The sequence below is a fragment of the Tinamus guttatus genome, unplaced genomic scaffold (genome assembly GCF_059628265.1).
Source record: "Tinamus guttatus ecotype Peru unplaced genomic scaffold, ASM5962826v1 Tinamus_guttatus_pri_ptg000517l, whole genome shotgun sequence".
Taxonomy (NCBI): Eukaryota; Metazoa; Chordata; class Aves; order Tinamiformes; family Tinamidae; genus Tinamus; species Tinamus guttatus.
In genome coordinates this window covers 575,230-589,445 of record NW_028289051.1, presented here as the reverse complement: position 1 = coordinate 589,445, position 14,216 = coordinate 575,230, and the positions used below count along the sequence as shown (strand labels likewise).

Here is a 14,216-nt window from a genome sequence, read left to right as displayed (position 1 = left end):
TACTTACCAAAGTTAGCAGAACTTTCAACCTAGAATTTTAAAAAAACTTTTATTTTATTTTTAATGGCCTCGGAGGCTGTTCTTTCTGTTAGCTGAATGTCTTTGTTTAAATGTGCTCTGATTAACCAAAACATTATAGGGAGCAGGGGATTTTATTTATGGCCTTTATGCAAGCAGCATTTTGTATTCTCTGTGTGTTTTCAGTCCCATTTTTAGACAGTTTTTTCCCCAACTACAGTTAAATATCCTTATTTTTTTTTTAGATGATGAAGACAATATCTTTAATCCTACCTTTTGTCTCAGTTTTCTTCCTGTAAATATTGGTATGCATATTGTATACTTCATTTCTTTAAGTAGCGATATAATTTGGGGGGTATTCGGTTGTCTGTGTTAAATTACTGTCTATGTCTGTTTGCTGCCGCAGTGCCCATTTGGGCACTTTAACAGGTGTCTACAGAGTCACAGAAGACCAAGATTCATGTGGAATTTGGAAAGTCTAATTATCTTGTCTTTTTTAATCTGCAGTAACCCTGATAATCCTGCCCTTTGGTCTCTTCTGTCTCAACTAGTTCCACTATATACACCCCGGAATGCAGAAGTAAGTACATTGTTCTAATGCGTCTGCGGTGAGCACAAGCTGAGTGTGTGTTTCTTAACCAGAAACCAACAAACAAGTGTCAGTACTGAGTACATGTGCATCAGAATAGGAAAAATTTCAGCCTTACATATAGAGTAGATTCAGAACAAGTTACAAAAACAATTATTTTCGTCTTTCATTAGGCAGTGATCTTTATATACTTAAACTTATAGGAGAAAAAAACAGAAGACTCTTAATTATTCCAATAGAGGAAAGCTATACCAGATCTATTATTTGTTGTCTTTGTAGCCCTGTTGTGTATATGATAATAGAGGGCTGCAGTGGACTCAAAAGCTCTTGAGAGAAGCCTGCAGATACAGAAGCTTAGCTTCTTTTTACTCTCTCTCTCTTTTCAAAAAACTTTGAAAAAATTTTGATTTTTGGCTAATACCTTCGTGTTAAATGGTAAACTCAAAATCTGTCTATCATCCTCAGAAATGATCATGTTACATTACATATGTTTCTTTCTTGCTTTCATGCTCATTGTTAACTCTTTTGCAAATAGATACTTACTATTTTAATCATGGCAATTACCCAAACTGAAATAGCACCTGAAAATGAAGCCCTTCTTAAGTATGGGGCTGAAACTAGCAAGACAGCTTTATTCTTGAATAGTTCTTCATAATTCTTTATAACAAGATAGTTCTGTGGGAAAAGGAAACATATATCTCATATTAAACTTACTTTGTATTCTTGATTAAGACAGGCCAAAAGTTCTGGACTGTGTATTTTTGTGTAAAAGTTTTGTATTTGTCAGTCATCTAAACTGTTCAATATTTTTTTTGTCTTCCAGGGGGGAGCTGTGGCAGGAAACATTGCACAAGTGCTTGATTTAAACCGTGGAAAGGTTTGAGCTTTGGTCTTGAAATGCAGACTTAGAATTCCATAAAAAATCCTAAAAAGATTTTTTTTCTGGTCACTTACGTTAGACTGCTAAAAATCACTTTTGTGTTCTCTGCAGAAAGATCTGTTGAACATTGCAGTAAATCAGTTGGCAGCAGGATGTCACTCATCAGAAGACCAGAAAAACAACCCGCTGAAGAATATTCAAAAGGCAATCCATCTCTGTCCAGGTTACTCTTGTTCTCTAACATTACTAGTGTTTTTTGATTGTTTCCTTGGTTTTTGATTGCTCTCTTACCAGAAACAAAACTCTTGCCCAAACAAAGAAGGTGCTTCTCTTGGATTGATCGCCCGTGTGTTTTGTGGAGATTACTTGGAGTTGAACTTCTAGCTGTCATTTTAAGTTTTGGCTTGTTGAATTAAACCAGACGAGGGAGAAAAACAAAACAGCTCCAGATAAGGATAGCAGTGGTCATGTAAAAACTATTAGATAGCTTTAGAAGCACCATCCTTGTGGTAGGATTTGAAGTATCTTGCCTAGTAGTGGAAAATAATTACAGTGCCTGCTGCCATGAGCTGAGCAGATGTAAGCATCTGGTTGACTTATTTGCCTTGTTTTTGTTATCTCTTGCATATGATATATACTGGCTCTATTAATAGCTATGTTCTCTGTGTGGTAAAGATAATTTTACATGGTATACGAATGTATTAAGAAAAGGCAGGAATGTATTAAGAAAAGTTTCTTTTAATGATTCTCTCCTAGATAGTCCTGCTGCTTGGGCAGTGCTAATGGCAGCCTGTCATGCTGAAAACACTATTGCTTGTCTAAACAACGCTGAGCCGAAGCGAACAGATCTAGAGATGACTCTTGTATCTACAATTTCAGCCCAAGGTAAGATCTATGGCATTTTTTTAGTGAAAATAAACTAAGCTTGCAATATTCTTCTGAATTATAAAAGTTTGTAAATAATCTGAGAATCCCTTGGTAGTGATTTGAGTTGTAACTGTATTTTTCCCATAAGCCAACTAAATGACAGGGTCAGAGTTAGGTTTAATTAACATGCTTATAGTTTCTCTGAACCCTTCCCTCCCCACCTCCTCCAGCCCCCTCAAACACTTTTTGGAAAACACTGCTGAACTGATACCTGAATGAATGGATGAAGGTATTGGGCCAAAAGAACAGTTTACCAAAACAAGCCCCAAGTAGTGGGCAAGTGGTGTAACTTTTCTAGTAGAGAAACCATATTAATAAATCTCACCCTTGCATGAGGTCCTTAATATTTTTCACATAAATTAAAATTCCATGTTTTTTTGATTATTCAGAGTATTAATTCATAATGATTGGTGTTTCCGCCGTCCCATCTTGGTTTTCAGTTCCATCATCTGTTGATATTCTTCCTAATGAAGGAAGCCTCATCAGACTAGTACACTCTTACTATGTCTAAAGTGTATGACATGGTATGGCACTACAGCTTGTACAGTAAAGGCTTTTTATCTGTAGTTGCAGCTGGAGAAAACAACCTCCCAGCTAGTTACATCAAGACTCTTGAAGACTGGTCTCTGTGTCAAGCTATTACCAGTCTAGAAGAGACGGGTAGGATCTCAGAAGCTGAAGCACTTTGTACCAAGGTATGATGCCAATATACTGGCAGAAAGTGGTAAATTGCATTAAAATTATGCCTTGCCTGACTGTGCTTTTACAAAATGTGATCGTTGAATTAGTCCATCTGTTCCACAAGAGCTGCTAACTGCAGTGGTTACTGGTGCTTCTCTCTCCCTCAGCTCCACACCCAAGATGATAATTATACCTACAGTACCAAAACTGTGTAAATAGCTGAAGCAAGTAAGATATGACATGCTGTAGCAAAACTTGGTCTTTCCTAATCTCCTTTTATCAGTAACCTAATAGTAAGTGAAACATTACAGAATTTCAAAGCTTCCTATCCAGGTGTATGAGACTGACAAAGGCAAACTGTTGTTGAGTTGTATTGGTTCTCTGCTTTAGAAACTAAATTCAGTCCTGACTACAAAGAGAAGAAAGATTGGCTTGCCTGCATCATTAAGGATAGCACCAAAGAAAAAGATATCCAAGTTTAATAATTAAAAGAGAAGTCTTGAGTCAGCCCAGTTGTCAACTATTGTCTTAGCAAGCTTGAAGTATCCGTGTGATCCCGTTTCATGTTTCTGTGAATAAAAAAAAACTTTGCAAAAGATGAACAAAGTAACAGTAAAATTCAGTCACCCGGGTCCCATATTTTCTCAAAGGAAAATACTCCTTGGGAAATGAGTTAATTCCTAAAGATGAAGTTCAGTAAAGATGCTGGTTTTGTAGAGTGAAATAATTTGCTATCTCGTTTTTTGATGGGTGGTGTTTTACTTGCCTGACCAGCGTGTCTACTGATCTGCTTTATATTTACAAGAGTTGCAAATCTCCACATATATGTAGTGATAGTTCAGGGTGTTGATGTGGGTTAGTTACAGTTACTATCTGTTTACATACTTAGTGTGGTGTGAAGACAGTCAGTGCCTGCAGTTTAGGAAGAAACAGGGAATCAGCCTCTCTGGCACTGTTAACGCTTGTAGACAGTTTTGTCCTTGACATTAGCAGAAAATAATGTAACTGGGGATGATGAGTCGGGCATCCCCTTTCCTCAGTCAGAGGCACACAAAGCAAAATTCACACATGCTAAAGGAAGGAAAAATGCAGCAAACACCTGCCTCCTACATGGGCTTTCATGCCTTGTCTCTGGAAAATTAAGCATCTGGAATATTTTTTCATCATAAATTATCTTACATACGCATGTTCTGCAAAAAAGAAGCTTGTTGAGAATCCCCAAGCAATATATTTTGCTTAAAGGTGAGGCAAGAGAGTAGAAGAAAAATGTAGGCATTGTGTCTTAGCTCCATTTTAATTTTTTTTCTAAAATTCTCAGATGTTTCCTGGTTTGAAAAGGTAAACTAAATATTGTATGATTTGCAGAAATATCAAATATTTCACCTGAGTAGAATAAAGCAGCAGGTGGCTGTTTTTCTTGCTTTGTTCTTTTGGATGGGTTTGTTCTAAGAAATAAACTCTCTATGTGATTTTACTGATCAGAGTGTAGTAAGGTGTTTCTAATCCTGGGAGAATAAGACACTTTATTCTCAAAGAACCAAAATTACTTATAAAATACTGAATATCACTTCTGGCCTTATGACTGGTTTTTGCTTTTATTACCCTGAAACTCATAATGATCATGAAGGCAGAATATAATTAAAGGATTTGTTTGCCTTTCCTTGCTTAGAAAGATAGAGCTAGCTTTCAGAAACCTCTAAAAGTGGGACATGCATAAAACTTAGCGTAGAGTTCATATGTATTTTGGGAACAGGAGGAGAGGGGAAAAAAAAAATCAAGTATCACTTTCTGGACCAGTCCTTGTACAGAGAAGTGGATGAGGGGGGAATGTTCTCTTGAAAATGTTCTGAGAATATTTTCAGTGTTGTTTTCTGTGAAGACCCAAATGGAAAAAGCTAAGCGTTTTCTGATATTTGGAAATGTTATTTCAGATGTCTTAAATGCTTCTGGTTTGGTTTTAGGGATTGAAAAGCTGCCCAGAGCACCCAGGTCTGTTCTTGCTGTTGAGACAAGTTCAGTGTAAGCAGCTGTTGCAGTCTCACAAAGACCTTCCAGACACTGTCCTGGAGGAGCTTCGCAAGACGGTCATGAGCAGCTCAACAGTTGCAGCATGGCAGGTAAGTCCTCAGCGCTACCCTGTTCAGTGGGCTCTGTGAGCAGAGTGGGCTTGTTTCTCTCTTTACTTTTAGGCATCCACTGACAGCCAGCGAGACGGAAGCCATCTCATATTCAATGTTTCATATAACTGTAACATGAGGTGAATTTTCTTTAATGGTTGAAATAACAAGGACTGTGATTAATAAGAAGCTGACTTAGAGACAAGAGAAAGAAAAACTTGCAAGTAAACATATGACCCTTTTTCCTTTAGGAATCTGTGACATGGCAGGCTGAGCAGATATGAGTAGAATATTTCATAACCTGTAAGAACAGATAGAAGTAAATGGTTTCCTAGTGTGCTAATGTGTGCTTTCTTTTTCAAGGTATGGAAACTTGGGGTAAACCTCTTTTTATTTTTCTGCTTTATTTCCTTGTGTTGAGTGTCTGCTTCTCTTGAGTCAGTTGAGGCTGGGGGCAAGAAAGAGAAAAGACACTCGGAGCAGCATTTGCTGCCTGCCTTCCGCAGGATCCCAAGTGATCAGTTCTCGTCATCCAGCTCCCGCCGCCCCTGCGGGTGCTGCGAGGGGCCGTCGGCAGGCACCGGCGGGGCCCGGCCACGCGGAGCGCGCGCCCACGCTCTCCCAACCGCCGCCCTTCACCCGCTCCTCTTAGCAGCAGGGTTAGAAAGATGCCGTGAACTGCTGCGCTGCTGTGTGTAGCTGGATAGCTCTGGGATAGATGATACTCCCCCTGCCTGTTGAATAAGTAAAAACATTTTTGCATTTAGTTTCACTAAAGTGATTTCAGTGCCAAAAGACCAGAGAGAAGATCCTGGAGAAATTAGTTGCCTTGTTATAAGACTGCAGACCATGGCTTGTGAGACGTCATTGCACCTTAGCTACAGTACTTGCTTAAACTGGCTTTGTAACAAATGGGGGCATGGGAGAGAGACATGATATACTCTGTTATTTTAGTAACAATCTTGAAAATGGAGTTAGGGGTTTAGGTCATATTCTTCAAGCATCCCTTGCATGGTAAAGTGCCACCTTGCTCACAAACAGCAAAAGAAAAAAAAGTTTGAGTTTTTGTGAGGGAGAAGGTTGAGTTTTTGTGAGGAAGAAGGTTGGTTTACTTTTGACCCAGATTTTAAAAAACAGAGACCTTTGGGCAAGATCTTTCTGGTATTTACTTAAAGAAGATACTTTAATCTCAGAGCTTGGATGGTGTCCTGAAAAAGCTTCCATGGCTGCTACATCTGTTTGTAATGGATAAGTCTATGCTTTCATATTTTCTAGCTCTAAGCTTCTTAATGGTTTGATATATGTTTTGCCTTACTTGGAAATATCCCCTACAGTGCTATTAAGTTAGAGGAGTCATTAACTTTGCTTTTTGTCTAAATTTTTGGCTTTTGTCAAAATAGTTCTCGTAGTTATTTGGGAGTGCTGCTAAACTGCTTTTCTTATGGCTGTTCCACCTTTACACTGTGACTTACAGGGCAATAGTGAAAAGCTGACCTTTTAGGGCTGCCACTGCATATTTGTTAAATATCCTCTTGCTGCTTTCCTTCCTGTCTTGAGTTGTAGGTATCTCCAGCTGCAGCATGCTGAGGCCAGTGAAGCCTTCCAAGGCTCGAAAGCATCCCGAGTGGATGCTTTCTTTCACAAAGACATCTTACAGCTTGGAGTCAGGAATACACAGTAGTACTAACAGAAGAGAAACTCCAGAAAGTGCTTAATGATTAATAAATGCCGTGCATCAGAAAGAGCTTAGACTTGTGCCTCTCAACACTGAGCAGTCTTTAGGTAGTGAAAGCCTAAGGATCTTTGTTAAAAGTGAGGGAATCTTTAAGCTTCTTTGTTAGCCTGGTGACCCAGCAAAAAATATTTCTAAATGTCTTAGGCATTTTGGAATATCTTCATGCACGGCTAAAGGATTAATGAGGGAGGGGTGAGAACCCTTTTCCTCCTCTTGGAGCAATCCCAGGAAAGCTGGCAGAAGCCTGAAACCACAGATCTGTGCATGTGTTGCTTCCTCTGCCCCATGTAGCAAGTCAAGCACAAGTCTGCTGCATCAAAAGCTGTGAGACCAAAGAGGTACCCTGGTTTTCTGTGCTCAGATGGCAAGTTCTAATGTCCTCATGTTCTCAACGTTGCTCACGTAGCCTGGAGGAACCTTCCTTCAAGGGGAGAAGCTCCAACTTTTCATTTCTACAGAAGTTTTGAGGACAAGCAAGGCACCCCACAGTGCCTTGCTTGACAAAGCCAAACACATTATTTGTTCATCCATGGCCAGTCTGCAGATGAGAACAGCTATTAGTTGACAGGGATAGTTAAAAGTGTCTGTGGGATAAATTACTGCAGTGAGGTGCACTGGCAGCTCTGCAGTCAGAAAGCTACATCTTCCTCTAGGGAAGTATTCAGTATGTTGTGGGAATAGGGGAGTGAAGGAGAGGGGCTGTGTTCTAGCTAAGTTTGCTGTCTCACTCTCCTAAATTGAACTAAATGGTATTACCTGATGCGATGCACATTTTGAAGACTTGCTAACTGATGTGTTGGCTGTTTACTTTCAGTGGCTGGCAAGTGTGTATCAATCTCAAGGAATGATGGTTGCAGCAGAGATGTGTTACAGAAAGAGCCTGCAGCTGGCATCACAGCAGGGCAACTGGAGCGGGAAGTTATCCAGTCTGCTCAGGCTAGCCATGCTTGCACTGGAAATCTGCATGGTAAGATCATCACAGTTATGTAACTAGTGGTTTAACAATAGTTTGTGTAAGGCAGGGCTTCTGTAATCTCCAAATGAAACCATTATTTAAACAACTTCGCATTTTATGAATGACAACTTGAGAACAAAATAAGACTTAAAAGGATAGCTCCCGGGATAGTCCTTTGCACAATGTGCATGTGTGTGTGGTTTTGTTTGGTTTGGTTTTGGTTTTTTAATATAGGCTGATTCTTTCCATATGGCTTAGTTTGATCCATATGGATCAATTTCCATATGGCTCAGGTTCAGTTTGATCATCCAAACTGACCCACCCCTCAAGTCTCTGTCCTTTAATTCAGGCAACTACTTCTGACAAGGAAGATAAGTTTTCTGTAAGTCAGAAGATGTACAAATTTGCTGAATAATTGTTCCATTAGGTAATTAAATTGCCCATCTTGAAACTGGATATACTTTTCAAAGCAAGACGTTAGAATTCCTCAGTCACTTCTGTGGATAGCTGCACTTTCTGGAATAGTCTGGTATTTGGCATGAGACTTGCAAAGTGAAGAGCAGACGAGATTGTGATTAAAACAAAAAAATTCTAAGACATGTTTGGAAAAATAAAATGCTTCCTTGCACAAATGAGGAAATAAATGCTCTCAAGGATACTTAGTGTATTTTTTTCCAGGTTCCTCTAATCAATGTAGTTTCTGTGTGTTTCTCTGGTTTTGTTTGTTTACAAATCTTTCTAACCTGCCAAATATTTTATGCAATTCAGAACAGCTTGGATTAAACCTACTCTCTAAGCAACTGTAAACAAATTCTGATTTTTCGCAGCAATAAAGCCCTAATCCTTGTGTATGTTTTAAACATAGGCTAAGGTCTCAGATGAGCACTGGCCAGCCTTGGTTCAGGAGGCAACAACTGAAGCCCTGAAGCTTTCTCCCTGCCCTCTGGCAGCTCTTCTGCAGGCCCTGCTACAGTATAATCAGAAAATTGGAGCCAGGTAGGTGTAATCTATTATGTTTGGAAGGAACACAATGTTTAAAAGCAAGAGCGGTCAGTATGCCTGGATCTAACTCGAGAAGGAAAACTGAAAATAAGAAATACTGAAGGGACATGGCATTTAAAAGGGCTAGGGGCTGGCAGTGTAGGGATAAGGAAGCAGAATTTTCATCTCTTCCCAGAAGCTTTTAGATGACCAAGATACCAAGAGAAAAGACAGCTTTTCTGGTAAACAAAGGCATGCAATGCAAAAAATTATAGTCAGTAAGTATACATTTGCCTAAGACAGTGCTAATTAGCATGGTAGAAACAAATATCAATATTCTAGCTAGTGCTGGGTCCAACTTGGTATCAAATTAGACTTTGCTGCAATTACTTCTAATCATGAATAACAGAAGGTTATTCAACTGGAGGTGCTCATTGGGGCTTTTCGAGGAAGGAGAGAAAGATACCTTATTTTGAATAGGATTTGAGTCTTTCTACTTCGGTTTTAAGTCTCCTAATTTGCATCTGAAGCTTTTGCATATCTAGCCGTGGAAAAATGGAATATAGCATGTGTTCTGTTGTTTTTCAATATTTTAACTGTTTTTGTTACATATTTCTTAGAAACTAACTTCTAAAGAGTCTGAGCTTGCTTGCTTTTTCTGTGGACTTGTAGAAAGGTGACAGGCATCCTAATGTGATTGTGGCCATTGTTAATTTTTTTTTTTTTTTTTTTTTTTTAAAAAGTGAGGGAGCTGATTAACTAAATCAATTAAATCAGTTTTATTACAGTTGAACATGTCCAGCTCCCTGAAAAACAGACATATCACAAAATCTGTTTGGTCTTGCTAGATGTTTCAAAATACTGGAACAAGTTTGTCTTAACTAAAAACAAACAAACAAAAGAACTCAAACAGCTGTAATCTCTCAACAGCCCATTAAATCACCCTGCAATGGAAAACTGCATTAGTTACAAAGGACAGAATTCTTGAAAGAGCAGCCAAAGCTGATGGAGCAACAGTGAATGAAAACCGTAACTTTAAACTTAACTGCCAGTTTTTACTAGCTTTCTATCAACACAGCAGTGAGCTTGAATATGTCCGGATTTGGTACGAGTTGGCAGCAAGTTTCAGCCAAATAGGATTTTAATTGCTTCATACTTCTCAAATTTCCCTCCTCTTCTGCCATTTCACATCTTTCTTCTATTGCATATTAAAATGCAGTATGTTTTATGAGTCATGGATTTAAATATGTTTGTGTGTAATATTAAAATACTTGGGGATTAAGAAGACTCTTATTTTAATAGCTCTGTCTTATGGAAACATCCGTTACCTAAAGGATTTATTTTATAGTTACTAAACGACAGAATATCTGCTGTATTGTTAAGCAGATCACCTATGTAAATAGGATGTTGGGCTGAGTTCAGAGACAGCATGAGGTTTATCGTGTTGTCATAGCAGTCAAAATCAGCTATTTCCATCTAATTCTGGGGCATTTACTAGCTAAAGCACTAATTTTGTATGTCATATATTAAACATAATGGGGCTTCTGGGTGAAAAGCAGTGGTCACATAGGAAATCAAGGAACCAGCAGCTCACTTCCCACTTGCATGGGTAGTATGGAAACAAGGACATTCCTTTATGGTGCTCTTGATTAGTGTTGCTTAAACAGGATAATAATGTGCTCTAAAAATCTAAAGAGGCATCTAAAGGTCTTAAAAGTTATATGCCATCTAGTCAGCCAAGTTTTGCAGTTTATCGAATGATGCTTTTGCTGTGCTTCTAGGGAGACTCGTCGAATGTTGGAAAGATTGGTATATCAGCCTGGAATTCCAGAAAACATAGCTTCTGTGGCACGCTGGTACCTCCTACAACATCTCTATGCCAAAGATGATTATGAATTAATAGATGTAAGACAGTCATTTTAATACAGAAAATCTGCTTCTGTGAAATAATGTGCTTTTATCTTGAAAATGGAGTGAAGGGTGGCCTGGGAGATTGCAGCTCTCTTATTCTACAGATTGTAGGTCTGAAGATTCCACAAAATTTTGAGGAAAAGCAAAATCACCTCAGTTTTCAAAACTGCATGGAGTTTGCTTTGATGTTTGCTCCTCCTCCATGCAATACTGATGAAAAACAACACTTTTCTTTCTCTACCGTAAATTGGAAAAAGTTTTACATGCTTCTTTCCAGTAGATATGAGGACAGATTTATCAGAATTTTGCCAGAACATGTTAATACTTTATGAAGATGCTAATTCCTTTGAGATTGGCTGGGAACAGTGTGGTTTCCTTGACCTGAAAGATCTGAACAGTAGCTTGCCATGCCTCTATACTTTACATATTTACTATACTATAATGGTGCCTTATTTCTCGGTTTACAGTACTTGACAAATACATTTTGGTCAAACTTGCAAATCCACACAGCTCTTTTGCATACTGCAAACAAAGGTTATTCCTTTTTGTCTTGTAATTGGAATCATTTTGTCACCTAAACTTCAGTACTCTCTACTAGGAAGACTCTGCCGCTCTCTGGATTGCTGCCCCTGGTACCCTGAGTTCTTTTGCCCTGATTAGCCACTGTGTTTCAGTTAAGTTCTGCAAGTTCAAACATATCCAGTAGACTCAGCATTGACAGAAATCCATGTGCAATCATCAAGATCTGTAAAAGAGTTAGAAATAATGAGTTCAGATGATCCTGGTATAATCTCATTATGTTTACTTGTGGGCAGCCATCCGTACTCTCTACCAGTAGGTACAAGGTGCAATAAAAATAATGGTCAGAGTCAAGATTTACTTTTTTTTTTAAATATATAATACTACTGAAATTATGAGAAATGTCATAAGCCCCTGGCACATCTGTAAATGTTAGACTGACATGGCAGCTATTTTAACTAGTAGAAAGGCTGTAAATACAAGTGATAGATGTAGTCTTTCTTAATTTTCTTTTTAAATTGGATGGAGGGAGGAGGAAGAAAAACACAGTTTTGTTTAAGTAGATGCACCAGATACACTCGCTCCATTTTGGCAGAGCAATTTGTGTATTTGCTTCTGTGTCAGCAGGAAACTTGTCAAATGTTTTCTCGGCCACAAGCAGCAAATGATGCTGCCGTGCTGCATTGCAAGTGATTGTGACTTTGGAGCTTAATGTTTGAGCTACATGTCGTGTTGAATATCTTTCCTGTCGGGACTTGCAGGTTATTTAGATTTTTAGGGAAAGTGCATAGCAGATTTTTTTTTTTTTGAAATAACTGGTAATATATTAGCAGTAAAAACATCAAGTTCTCAATTTCCTGTTTGTTTTCTCTGCAGGTACTTGTAGAAAATGCAAAAGCTAATGGAGATGTTCGAGCTCTAGAACTAAATGAGAAATTGTCATCAAGTGCCTAGTATGGACTGTTTCAAGTACAAAATTTACACCATTTAATTAGGCCATCCTCCAGAAGCTTATGTAGCTTGAGTATTTTTTAATTTCTTTGTGTTTTTTGTCTCTATATCAATTGCTTTTTTTTTTTTTTCTCTAACAAAAGCAGGTTGTTTACTCATTGACATGGGCACTACCATTTTTTATTCCCTGCTGAAAATGCAGTGCTATTGCAATGGGAAGTCCTTGTCTTTATTCCTGCTTGGTCGCGCATAGAGAAGACAATATTAGCTGCATTGGCAGTGATGCAAAGTTGAAGAAGCTTCTTTTTCTTTTTCCTTTTTTTTTTCTCCCTCTTAGAACAGAGCCTTAGTAGCCAAACAGCAGCAAGCATTTTTTCCCCCCTCTCCCAGATAAACAGAAATTTAAAATGCCATATTCCTTTAGTGTATTTTTTTTGTAGTAGAGACCCAAATCTGCTTGGAACATTGTGTTGTTTCAGTTTGTAAGGTGGGTGTTTTTGTTTTGTTTTCTTATCTAACCTTAATCACAACAGTATATTGGATCCTCTTGACTGTACATGTTTCAGTAAACATTCCCATCAAGAAAAGCCTGTGATCATTAGGGACAGGGTCATATATATAAATGTGTATAATGGGATTTATTTATGTCCTGGTAATTTTGCTGCTGACTGCTTAATTGGATGAATCATGACAGTAGTTCTTAATACATGATTTTATTTTGCCCTTTATGTACATGAAAATAAAAGAATAAAGCCATGATTCTCATCTTCTAATGTTACTATCATTGGATTTTCAAGCTGTTGACAGCAGAGTCAAGATAGTTGTCCATTTCTGGTTTAAAATTTCTTAAAGGCACTATCTGCCTACTGAAATCTTAGGATGCTGTTGAGATGTGTGCAGCATACCTCTTATTGCAGAGGAGAAAGGACAGTTGCAATACATGCGGTGTGTGGCTGAGTTCAGCATCTCTTTGCTTGCAGGGCGGGTTATTTTGGGCTTTAAAGAAAGCAAGCTGCTGCACTGGCGAGTGGGGTGGTCTGGGGACGTCTCCTTCGTACATCTCCAGTAGCAGTCACACACAGACATGTAGGGAAGGCAGGGCAGCAAGCTTGCCTTGCTATTTTAAACAGGAAAAGGAAGCTCAGGAGGTCTTCTGTTCTGTGGAGGTGAGCTCTCTGAATGGTAAGAATCCCTCCTTGTCTCCCACACTATCATTCTCCTACCCTTCTCAATACAAAATACCTTTCCTTAAAAAGATTCTTTTTGTCAAATCTAGACCAACTGTGGTTCCTTTCACAGCTTGTTGTCACATAGTCTTGATGGATTCTGAACTTGAAATATTAAAAGAAGAATGTTACCTCCCCGGATTAGCTCTAACATTTTTTTTTTTTTTTTTTTTTTAGCTTTCTGCAATTACAGCTTGGAGAGTTCTTGCAGCCTGCAGTTTGTAGCTCTGTATTTGCTTCTGCTATTTCCGTGCTACCTGCTCAGGTGATGGGAGAGCCAGCAGCCCTAGCCTGATGACTGATTATAGTAACTTGCTGCCCACCCTCATTAAGGCATTACAGAAATATCTCTACCAGACTGTTACCTTAAACATTTCATAAGGCTTAGGAGAAAAAGCAAATAACAAAGTTAGAGAAGCCAGGTAAGCAAGTGTCAACTGCAAATATTCTGCATATTCAAAACAAACAAACAAAATGCATGGTGTTTTCTGTCTTCAGAAGACCATGAAGTTGCTTCATTTTTAATATGAGCAGTGGCGAATTCCTTGAACATGATAATTATATGTACAGCCCAAAGCTGTATTATATGCCCTACAGAAAGAATACACACCTTTGCCACCTACTTGACCAATGTCCAGGGAATGAATTTCAGTTGAAGATTTTGTGAAATTCAAGAAACTGTGAGGTAAAAGCCTTTCTCTCCTCTGTTTTGAATAATGCACAGCC

At 38.6% G+C, this 14,216-nt stretch overlaps 1 protein-coding gene across 1 annotated transcript in view; it reads left to right on the top strand.

Annotated features, from left to right (window-relative positions):
• The window catches only part of SKIC3 (SKI3 subunit of superkiller complex), a 43,945-nt gene extending 31,655 nt beyond the window's left edge, over nt 1–12,290 (top strand). The window contains exons 31-40 of the mRNA XM_010213871.2: nt 526–598; nt 1,431–1,484; nt 1,599–1,710; nt 2,244–2,372; nt 2,988–3,109; nt 5,057–5,212; nt 7,762–7,914; nt 8,768–8,898; nt 10,665–10,788; nt 12,190–12,290. Of these exons, the coding sequence (XP_010212173.2) occupies nt 526–598; nt 1,431–1,484; nt 1,599–1,710; nt 2,244–2,372; nt 2,988–3,109; nt 5,057–5,212; nt 7,762–7,914; nt 8,768–8,898; nt 10,665–10,788; nt 12,190–12,267 (1,132 nt within the window). The 3' untranslated portion in view covers nt 12,268–12,290. The remainder of the gene's footprint in view (nt 1–525; nt 599–1,430; nt 1,485–1,598; nt 1,711–2,243; nt 2,373–2,987; nt 3,110–5,056; nt 5,213–7,761; nt 7,915–8,767; nt 8,899–10,664; nt 10,789–12,189) is intronic.
• The last annotated feature ends 1,926 nt before the right edge of the window (nt 12,291–14,216 follow it).